The sequence below is a fragment of the Oxyura jamaicensis genome, chromosome 3 (assembly GCF_011077185.1).
Source record: "Oxyura jamaicensis isolate SHBP4307 breed ruddy duck chromosome 3, BPBGC_Ojam_1.0, whole genome shotgun sequence".
NCBI lineage: Eukaryota > Metazoa > Chordata > Aves > Anseriformes > Anatidae > Oxyura > Oxyura jamaicensis.
Window position 1 is genome coordinate 112,287,327 of NC_048895.1, and position 12,168 is coordinate 112,299,494.

The window sequence follows — 12,168 nt, forward strand, 5'->3', positions numbered from 1 at the left end:
CTGACACAAGATTAGGCTGAACCAACTGTAAGGCAGCATCAACCCTTCATCTCCACCTCTTCCAAAGTTGAAATTGCTTCACATTCTGAAATCTGTACACCCCTGTCAATGCATTTCAGTTCAAGACTGTAAAGCTAGAAGAAAAGTTTCGAGCTGACACTCATCTCCAATGATTTTCACAGTAGTTACAGAAACACTGCAACATAAGCAACTGGGGCTGTAGGTTCTCAGCTCCAGTGCATGTTGATATCCTAGCATGCAGCAAACTGCTTGTTGAAAGGCCATTATCGCCTGGGCATGGCTTTGGAAAGTCCCATTTCTTACAGCAAGTTTACACAGAGCTATCCACTCACATCTAAAGCTTCCCTGTGCTTCAATGAAGACTGTACAGGAAGAAAGGATACAACGTCCCGGTAGAGAAACATATCCACTGTCAAGTGATGCCAGAACACATTTGTTGACTCTCTCTGTGTAGCAGTTTCACAAAATGGTTTGAGAAGTATTTTCAGAAAGCTGAATTATTGGCGTTTGTGCTCGCTGCAGATTCAGATTGAAATTTGTAACTTTTCCCCCAGAATAAAATATAACTAGCTACAGAGGTGACTCAGTGAGGACAGGCTCACACCTCTGCAGTTTTCAAACAGAACCCCACGATTTCCTCCTACTAAGACACACCTGTATCAAGTCACTGAGCATCAATTTTTAGATTACATCAATGTTTTTGCATCTGCTATAATCTCTGCTAAACATAGCCTGTGCAGTCAGAGTGCCTCCCTGCTGGGAAGAAAGGGAGCAGTAATCAGGAAAGGTATCTCTTCTGTCTCACACCTACCACGTACAACAAGCAGGATCTCTGGAAAGCATAAAAAATTACTGAGTCACTGGGAGCAGCTGAATAAATTCAACATTTGAAACTGAAGAACAGGCAAATATCTGGACTTTCCTAAATATGGGAAGCTCATCTCTATGGAGGGAGTACAGAAGTAGGCTTTGAGTTTCATATACAGATAGATAAATCTGTATGTATGCATCAAAATCTGAACTATACCGTTTTGGAGAACTGGATGTCTGTACAGTGTGTGCAAGACATACATGTCAGAACAGATTCTGATCTGATGTCTTAATATTTGCAAATAACAGGAGACGTAAACATTTGTCATGTCTTAGCATAGGCCATACAGGTCTTAAAATGGCTCCAGCTGCTTCTAAAGACAGACCCAGAAAAGCTCAGTCTGATCACCAGCCCTAATGATAGCAGAATAAAGAGCCCCAAATTCACAGGAGTAACTAGAGGAAGCTCAAATGTTTACATTAATATTTCCCAACCATTTAATTAAGAAAAAAGTTAACCTTAAAATACTTCTAAAAATAATACCTTAATAATATTTTATGGTGCTGCCACATTTGCAGCCAACTAAAGACATCTTAAAACGTTAACTGAATTTCTTTTCTATTCCACTTGCTTATGCAGATGAAAATTTAATTGTATTTCTTGTAATTGCTCTTACAGACTAACAGTTAATGTCCTGTAAACCACCAGCCACAGAATAGTGCTTTAGGTCAATGAAACCAGGAATCACACATGGCAAGACCTGGATCTGGCTTCCACAGAACTCGATGTTTTATCAGGCTCCCCAGGAGAGAAGACAGGAAGACACGTTTCTTTTCCTTGCCCAGATTAAGTGCCTGGATTGCTGGCCCAGGGCAATGTGCGATCCGTCAACCACCACAGGCCCACTTTGATGTTAACTGGGAACATCCTTTGTTCCTTCTCACCATCATCCAGGCTTCCTGTACCTGCCAGCAGTACCGTCGTCTTCTTCCGTGCATCCCTTTTCCAAAGCACCCAGCTTTTGCCATTCCCTGTGAAACCTTCAGCACTTCACTCGGGGGTGTTTCCTCAAAGGTTACAAAGAAGTTAACACTCAACAGCACCTCTAAGCCCACAACTGCTGCCCATGACACAAACCTGAACATTTGCTGAATCAGGGCTAAAAAATGTAAATCCCAAAATTTCAGAGAGATGAAAAGATGTTTGAAGATTACATTTTAACCAAAGTTCCATAAATTAATCAAGATTTATGATTTAAAATGACTCTTGCATTTCTGATCCTTTTTCACGAGTGGCTAGAGATGACAGGGTGCTTAATCGGCATCGGCATCACTTTCTGGCAGTTTGAAAGCTTATTACACCAAGTACGAAGCTAACTAACACATACTTACACCAAAATCACATTTTTAGGAATTGAGAAGTATCCAAAATGATTGTTAAGGCTCAAAAACACCACATTCGTTTTGAGATTGTTTCCTATCATTAGATAGGACTCAAGGAAGAACTCAAGTGCTCAAGGAAGCAAAATGTATATGAAAAAATAAATGTAATGCTGAAAACACTACAGCAGAGCACAGCTACCTGCCTGTCCAAAATGACTGTATATCCAAAAAAAATCACAAGTGCTCTATACATTACAAGATGACAGGCCAGAAGAGGTAGTCTCATGCAAGTTTTCAAGTTTGCAAGTGCGATTACTTCATTCAACCTCACGGAAAAAGCAAAAGAGAAGATTTATTAGTGACACTGTTGGGTGTATACACACCTTGATTTATTAGACATGTGACAAAGTCCTAAAAATACAGTGTTGGGGTGCATACCCAGAGTCTCCCAGGATATATCAGGCATTACATACATTATCTGGATATTATCTCTTAGCTGTTACTACATATGATAATTAGAGTACATATTTATGGCAGTACTTTGGATTTCTGTATAATGAAAACATTTAAACTTAACCTAAGTTTTTTGTACACGTCCTGTTAATGATTTCTGACCAAGACAAAAGATCTATTTTGTGGAGTTTCCTTAATTATAGTTGCAAACACCACCTGATGCAACCTACTCTGCAAACCTCCAGTGAGAAAACTGTTACCCTTCTCCACTGCCTGGAAAGGAAATTACGAAATTATGCACAATGAAGTTTAAAAACTAAATAAGGAAGGGCAAAAGTGCAGAGTGTTTCACGTGGCTAAAGGAGTAACTATTTGTAGATACCGGTTTTCCTTTCTGGACTCTATTGAGCAACAAACAGTTACACTTGAGTGGAGCAGCACTACAGATATCCTGGAGTATGTGGTTGCAACAGAATAGCACTGCAAGCAGATAGACCTTTTAGGAAAGCAAGCCAGGGGGAATAATTGGCAGCTTTAGAAGTACTCAAGTCAATAATCACATTTTCTCCTGCCATCATTAGGAACAATACCCCAAGATCCTTTCCAGTACTGCTGCTGATGCAAAATTTAGGAGCTCCCTCCATTTCCTCACATGCTCAAGCAGTCCTTTAAAATACTAAATATTCACATTCAGCCATGGAAAGCTTCATGATCCTACAGATTTACTCTTAGAATGGAACAACAATCTGCAACTGTAAACTGAAACCTTTTTGAGAGGAAAAAATTTGAGCATGAGTGCTTGTCTAGAACGGGGAAGTTGTTAATTCATTCCACCAAACCTTCTGCACTTGAATAGTGCAGAATGTTTGAGGAAAGCATCTGTGACATCTCAGATCTATAAATTACTTTTATATGACTGTAGTACTCTGTCATGGTAAATAAATTTCTCATCCTGTATCTGTGCAGTCAGCATAGCTTCACTGCAATGCAAGGTGAAATAATTCACACATCTTCGGCTGATACCGATAAGGCAATAAAATCCCAGTGTGGCCACAGTGATGGTGTTAAGAGACAACATCTGCTGAGCTTCTCCCACTCATGATCAGAGCACAAGAGCTCCTGGAGGTACCCTGCTAGCACACATCACCCACAAGCAGCAGTGCTGGCAAAGCTTGATCTGCAGCAGGCTGAAACTGCACTGTGGAGCTCCTATCTGTAAACCCAAATCAACCTCAAGACTCCGCTTTTTCACTCCATGTCTGATAGGTTAATTTACAGAGGGAACTCATGAGGTCAAGACCTAACTGGTATAAACCCAAGCAGCTAATTCAGTGATTCCTCTTAAATATTTATCTCTCTGCAGAAACAAGAATGATCAATGATAAGCTCTAAATCCTAGCATAAACAACTACTATTCACGGCTATATAAGAATACCATTGGTGATATCTGTCAGTGTTTTTAGTTTATTTCATTTGATGAAACAAATGTTGCCTCCTCTCATAAGCAAGGCGCACCCGAGCCATTTATCCTGACATTCGGGTTGGAAGAAACCTGTTTCACTGTTTGTTCAGGCAGGACAAAATAGATGGATAATCACGAACTCTCTCTCACCCCATAAATGTGGGAATCACTATCACCTTTCCCATGCTGATAGAGGGGATTAATGAGAACAGCTTGGGCAACCACACAGGGGCACTCCCCAAGAGCAAATAACAGCACTGCTGACCAGGCTTACTTGTGAAGGGTGCCCTCTGCAGTAGCTCCATTTACTCCAAGAGCCAGAAGAAAATCAGCAGCAACGATGGATTGCACCATGCTATCAGCATGAACTCTCAGCTCCACTTCTTGTCAGGACAAAAAGAGTCAGCTTCAACCCATCGTTGTTCTCATACACATAAAATGACTTTCAATTTTATATATTTCCTTAATTTCTGAAAAAGTGAGAAGTGCCAGCTTCAAAGCAACAATTGCTTTTCTATCACAAGGGCTGACTCACTGGAAGCTAAAGAAGCCTCCATGCTCCAAAGTCCCTCATCTCCTAGCAAACCACGTCTCTGGTAATTTCCTCCAAACAACCAGAAAAGAACCAGAAAAGTAAGGGAGAAGCCATATAAAAATGAATATCCTTTGAGCAACAGGACTGATTTACAGCTCACTTTATCCAAGCATTATGTGAATGCAAAGAATTCGGACAGAACAGGTGTCAAAACACACAGCCTGGTACAACACCTCGCAGAAGTGCAAATCTGAAAACTCTGGAAATAGGCATTTTATTCCGGTACATAAATGAAGACATACCTGCTTCCTACCAGTACAGCTTATCATGGGACTATAAGCTTTGATACTTACTGGTTATTACTTCTTTCAGTTGTTACTGTACTAATTGTAACTGAGTTAGGATTCAAAATGAGGCAGCAGAGAGCAAGCTGATCTCGCCTGCAGTCCCTCCCGACGCCACAATTCCTGTTTAGAGTTCTGGGCGAGGTCAATTTGCTATTTTTGAAAAGGAATTACAGAAGATGCTACATCTGAAAGAGCTTCAGCCAAAGTTTCTCTCATCGGTTCACAGCATGCTCAGGACTCAACAACATCACATGAGCAAGAACGGAGGAAGGAGGCAGCAGGAATACAGCTGGGAAGAACTAGGTCAGCTGTGCTAATACTGCAACTTTTTCAATGAAAAGTTTTGGTCTGGGGTGCTTTTAGGGGAAGGAAAGGGGCTTGGGTTCTGTTTTCTTTACATAGACAAACACACAGACCAGGAAGCTGAACTTGAAAGTAACCCCTAAAACCAAATCACCCTGGTTTAAAAGAAATCCTTCACACAAGCACTGTAGCTGACTAAAATTCCTACCTGCCTCCATACAATGAAGAAGTTAACATAAATCAAAACCAAGTAATTTTGTTACACAAACAGCTCTAAGACCAAGAATTTACAAAGTATATTAACTAAAATAAATTAAAAAAAAAAAAAACATACAGCAACCACAACTTTTTAAAGTTGCTATTCATGCTCATTATCCCAAAACACAAAATCAGTTTACAATTACAATACAATGTTTGATTTTAAGAACGGACAGAAAATAAAGCAAGCTTACCACTTCCACGGACATATTTGCTTGAACACACCCTGTGTTGGGCTTCTTTTTTTTTTTTTATTTAAGGGGAGGAAGAAAAAAACGTCGTAGCGAGCAAAGTTCACAAGTTAACCTGAAAAGGATTCTGGCTCAGTGCTAAGCGAAGCAGGAGCAGCTGCACACACCTGTGCAGGCAAAAAGTTTTCTCTGAACCAGCTCTCTCGCAGAGACAGCTTCCACTGAGCAAGCGACTGAGGTGGTGCATATCCCAAACGTGCTTTCTGAATGCCCCAAAGATCATCGGCAAGCCCTTAACCGATGAAAAGTCCTAATTAATCTATCTGCTGCTCCTCCCTCCTCTGACTTACTGCCTGAAGTTTATGATCGAACTAGTTTTACTACCACGAAAAGCAGGCTCGCAGTCTAGCACGTTACAAAGCTAAGATAGCAATAATTGAAATCATAGCAATAACTGGGCAACCTTTAAGACACTAAATACCTTTTAGCTATCTGTGGACAAAAAACTTTCTAAAACAAGCAGAATAAAATAAATCATCACTTTCACTCTCTGACCAACTATTGTGACAGTTACTACAAAAAATAAAAACACACAAAGCACACCACACACTGCAAATGCTAATACCTCAAAGCACACAGGTGCAGCTATTCAATTTAGCAGCACTGCGCACTGCTCTAACCCATACTGGTTATGAATGGCTGTGTGGACATTTCACACTGATAAATTTTAGAAAGGATAAGCCACTGTTCAAGGAAAACAATAGAACTCTGCTAGATTTCCACTGTTAACTCCTTCCAGGAATTTATGGAGTTGTTTATTTTAAATTGTCCATATAGGAAAAAGGAAGAGAAATGATGTCAGGAACAAGACCTCCAGTTCAAATATTATAACCTCACTAAACGAGTATATGCACACAATCCAAGCTGGAATTTTAAATCAGGATTTGTTGCTTAAATTGGAAACCCATGTGCCTACAGAACTATACAACATCAAGAAAAAAAAGGCAGTTCATTTTAACAAAGAATGTATAAACCATGAGTAAGAAACAAAACTGAAAATGTACATGTTGTTATCAGGCAAGCAGGAAAACCAGAGTTCGTTCTCAAAGCACTCTAAAATCCAACACTGCAATACAGAAAGAACATTTTTCAGAAGACCTATTACTGAAAAATGAATTCAAGGAAATTAGCTTCACAAGCAGGCAATATAACTGTTTATACCTTTTATAGCTATTTGTTTGCAACTATACGCTCACTGCAAGCTCCTCCACCAGCTCTGAGTTCTCATTTCAGGACTGCTTTGGACAAACCCAACCACCCCCAACTTCCCTCCCAACCTTTACAGTTACCTTCCACTTTCCGTTCAAACACTTGCCAACACTGTCACCCGAGGACACCGTGCAGGGTTTACAGACCCCATTGAAGAGAGCCAGATGCCCTACCTCTTCTCTTTCTCTTAACACAAAATCCCTTGGCCGTAAGTCAGCACGAGGAACTGCAGCGTTTGGCACACTGCCTCAGACTGCAGTTTGACCTGTCGGGCAGTGGGCCTGCAGCAAACTCTGGTACCAGCTGGTAGCAGGAGCCAGGCACCACCAGCCTCCAATTCTTCTACGTAAACATGCAAAAAAAAAAAAAAAAAGTGTAGAAGCCAAAAAAAAAAAAACAAGCAAGCAAAAATCAGTATCTGGCAACATTTAGAAGATTCTGTCTTCGTTTTCTCTCAAGTGAAAAAGCTATTTTCCTTAAAGACTACCATAACTCAAAATGAAGCTGACAGCACTCAGTCATACTCTCAGAGAAGATGCATTTCTCCAATGCACAAGTCAAACCCTGAGGAACAGCATAAAATGTCAGTAAATCCTACATATTGGCAAAGCTCAGCAGCAGGGAACAAAACGGGACTGGGATCCACCTGAGCTGTGATGATGTGGCCTGAATCTGGGGCATCCAACACACCAAGAAGGCACGCGGCCCTACTCCTCCTACTGGCATTTGGGTTGTCCTTCAAACAGGCTAGAGGCAGTTGCATGCTGCCTGGCAGCCAAGGACACTTTGCAGCTGCCACCTGGCAACAAGCTTCTCAGCAGTCAGACACAATTTAGAAGAGAAAAGCAAAACTAGCAAAAACCAAATGAGCTGGAGTTTCTGCCTTCCCCCTCAATACTCTTGCAGTTGTCTGACAAAAAATCCAAGGGTTCTTTTAAAGAGCTAACATCTTCTTGAAAAAACACCTAGGATTTGAAATCAAAGAACGTGCATCCACCTTTGCATAATTTAAACTATCGTGTATTTATTATGCTTTAAAATATTTTATATAGGACAAGGCCAGGCAAATCTAGTTGATAACATATATTCCTTCAACTTCAAATGCTAGTCCTATTCAGGTGAGCAGAGATTAACACCCAAATTCTGCACAGAGAGGTTATATATTGGCTTCAATTAAATTCTTAACAAATCAGAATAGATAGACATAGATATTACACAAAAGCACAAAAAATTAGGCATGTGATGAGTTTGAGCCAAATCCCTACCTAATGCATGGCAGGAAAATACAGAGATCCTTTCAGAAAGGAAGAAAAATTCAAGTTCAGAGCCCCAGAATCTCATATTAAAATGTGCTAAACTTGATCTAAGTCTTAGTCCTGACCACACTGATTTGTTCTCTCCAGTTGTGCTTTCCACTGACCTGAAGTGGTAGATCCACCCCATGCTCTCTCGTCCCCACAGAGGGAAATACACTTGGGCACCTGGACACCTGGACCAGGTGCATCTCAGGTCCCCCAGTCCTCCTAGCCTGGCTTCCTTCCAGCTGTTTCTTGCTCACTGCATCACTCACAGCTTCACTCTCCTCTCTTTCACACGGGCAATGAGTAGTTAGCAATAGTTGGCCCTCTCCAGCATCCCTCTTATCAGTATCCCATCCCACCAACACCTCTCCATTGCCAGCCCCAGACCCCCTCGCAGGCGCTGTAGGGTGTTCCAGCTCGGAGCAGTAACACACCCCTTTCCATAGGAAGCCCGGAAGACAACGCCAGCCACCACCTCATTTAGAGTTTGAACAGCTGATGGGTGAGGTGGCAAATGAGCAAACTCATTTCTCAAAGGACCTTCCTTGTTCATGAGGCCAAAGTACAGCTCTGTTTCAGCTCATTTCCACCTCCCTCCTGCGGTTCATCAACCCCTTAATCTGTCACACCAAGCTGTCAAGCTGGATCATTCAAGTCTAGTTTTTAGGCCTGACGATTGCAGTTGCCCGGTCACGGCAGCATTTCACAGGTATTGCAATATCAGCAACCTACAGCAGAAGCAAATGCAGTTTGGGGGAGCTGAGGTGAAGAGGGGAGGGAGAAAAAAAAAAAAAAAAAAAAGCCTTTCTGCACCAACAAAATTCTCTCTCAAACTACTACTACCTGTACATTAAGATTACATTTTTAAGAAGGAACTATAATCAAAAGGGAAATGAAAAAAACATGACTTAATACTTTTTTTTAATGCTTTCCCATCATCTAATCAATGTAATACAGGTTTTTCAGCCTGTGCATAAAGTCTTTACAAAAAATTTAATCATGAAATCAACCTCATCACTGAGCTCCTCAATCAACTTGTCCCATTGTCATTCACCAAACATTAAACCAAAGAATGTTTCCTTCTACAGTTTCCTTTTCAGTTCTCCAAATTCTTCTGCTTTCTAGGAAATAGGTCCAGTAATCCAGAGTATCCAACCACACCATACACATGCTAAACAGCTGTACAATCACAAGTAATTGGAGCTGAGATGTAAAAAGATGAAAGCAATTTAAACCAACGTTTCTAAAGTTCTCCTGCAGCTGCAGACAGGCAAAACAACATCCAAAAGAATTAGTTTTTAATGTACCAGCAAGCCAGTTCTGTGCTGTTCAGTGAAAATATGATCTTGGTGACCCACCATCTGGATAACCACTGTGTCTCACACTTTCTTCCTACGTGGCACTTCAGTGCTAGACAAATGCATCATCAAAACAACACTTAATTTTACCTTAAGTTACTATTCATACATGGCCCTAAACCTGAAGTGGATTTTTGTACTGAACTACAAACCAGTTAAAAATATTAAAGAAGTGCAAGGCAATCTTACAAACTTTTCCTTGGTAGCAGGCCTTGACTAAGAAGCAACTGGATTATTTCCACTAGTATTAAAAGATAGATAACTAAATCATTCAGCAATATATAAAAAGGAATGGTTTCACTGTTTCATAAAGTCAAACAGAAATACTGTCAAATTTAATGTAAGGAAGTGTAAAGTGACTATAACAGTGGACAAATTCCCTCTTATGGTTTAACAACATGAGAATATCACAGTTAGTAAGATATATTAGACAATTCCTGTTTTGCAAAGAATATTTTTACTTCAGAAAGACAGGAATACCTAAATTCTCTTTGATTATACCTTATGGTATGGAATTTACAGCAAAGAATCCTTAGAAGTTACTCAAAAGGAGAAGAAAGCATAAAGAAGCTAAGTATAACATCTCAGTAACAGTTAAGTAGTTTAGATGAGAAAGTATCTGGCAGCTCAGCAAACTCTGAGTTTCAGAGGTGACACACGGAACAGCACAGCTAGATTCTCCGCAGGTTTCTTCATTGTAAGTGATTAATAGATAGCTGCATGCTCAGTACTAGATTTAGAAAGCTTTCAGAGAAAACAGAAAGCACATCCGCAAACAAGAATTTCAGTGAAAACTAGGACACAAACACAGTAAATACAAGAAGTTGTATGATTTCACAGTTTCAGTTACCCTTTAGCAGGACCCATCCCGGCCCTGGCCCCTTTGCACAGCCACAAAAAGGCAGTACCAGAAGGAGGGAATTCAGGGTAGCAAGTGCCAGAGCATCCTTCAAACAGAACAGCTGTAATCCAGGCTGAAGCATCCACATAACCACAGCCTGAGGATGCAGTTTTTCATTATAGCTGAGCTGACTGGGCCATGACCCTAATTTCTGAAGTCTCTCAACCTGATGTCTTCTGTAGGGGTAATTTTGATTTTAAAGCCAATCTGTATCAATAAAGCAAGTCATCAGCACTGCAGACAACTGCTAATGCACTGAGTGAGCAGTAGCAAGGAGACAAGATACACAGTGCAAGGGCACAGACCAATGCTGAAGTGAGCAAGAACAAAAGCAGAAGTTACCAAGAAGAAAAAAAAAAAATTTCAAAAACATTGAAAAAAAATTAATCAGCTGAAAGGTCTTCTGATTAAATATAAATATAAATAACTCTTAAAATTTCAATAATAAGTAGGCTGCTGTATGATCACAGCAGAAAAAAGTCAATGCAGAAAACTCACCTTCACAAAGTTGTCAGGGAACATGCCCCTCTTGCCATTTAGCTCCCCTTCTAGCCATCCTTCTTCTTCCAGTTTTTTCACATTCCTGATTATTTCCCCCACTTGAATCGTTAACTCGTCGTCATGCACTGCGTCATAGTCATACTCCACAATATAGTCCACTGAAGGAAAAAAAACACACAGTGAATGCAACTCAGAAATGGGGAAATTAAACTTTAAAGCCACGCGTGAACAAAAAGGCAGACCTAACAACAAAAGCTTGTTTGTGAGTTCTAGTGTCCCCATCCATTTTAGAAAGGAAAAATAGAAGCGTCACTTATTCAAGTAAAACTAGGAATATGGCGTATTTTGTTGGTGGTGGGTTTTTCTGCATGCATGTGTGGTAAAAGGGACTAAGGGGGAGCTGTCCAAAATCCAAGTCCCAGCCTAAGACTTAACAACCATGAACCACTGCCCACAGGGAAGGCATTTGTTATTCAGTGCATATTTGCGGGTCAAATGGAAGGTTTCCAATTGTGCAGGCATGGCAATGCTTTCTTAATTTTTATACTTACATCTGCTATTATGCCTACAAAAGAAAAAGATTCAATACTTTTGCGAGTTTGAGCCAAGAAATTTAATACAAGCAAACCAGAAAGAGCATGACTGACAGTATCAAACAACTTAATACGCACAGATATTTAAAAGACACCCTTCTTCAGAATCATCTGGTTTTGTACAAAGATGAATAAGCAAGCAGGCTTTAATCTTGACATAATTAAGTTTACCCAGAGGAGCCTAGCATTATATTTATGTACTTCTCCACTTGTTGCACAAGATCCATTGGAGTTGCTTACTGGCAGCTGAAGACCTGTTTGGCAATAAGAGCTCATTTGTTCATCAAGAAATTTTGTTTATGCCAGGACTTTCCACAAACCTGCAGTAATCAAATAATTTTCCCTCTCACTCAAATCCAGTGAGGACAACCTGGTGCTACAAGACATAACACTACGCTCATCGAAACCTCCCTCTGGTCTGCAGATCGCAACGTACACATGCAAACACAAGACCACAGGAGTGTTAAAAAGACGGAAATCCT

General features: G+C 40.4%; 1 protein-coding gene across 2 annotated transcripts in view; it reads right to left on the reverse strand.

The window, feature by feature from the left end:
* Positions 1–12,168, reverse strand: part of CD2AP (CD2 associated protein) — a 76,596-nt gene that overhangs the window by 42,893 nt on the left and 21,535 nt on the right. For both annotated transcript variants that reach the window (XR_004749229.1, XM_035320941.1), the window contains exon 2: positions 11,091–11,251. Coding sequence is in view for 1 of the 2 variants with exons in the window: in XM_035320941.1 (XP_035176832.1) it covers positions 11,091–11,251 (161 nt within the window). In the remaining variant the exon portion in view is untranslated. The remainder of the gene's footprint in view (positions 1–11,090; positions 11,252–12,168) is intronic.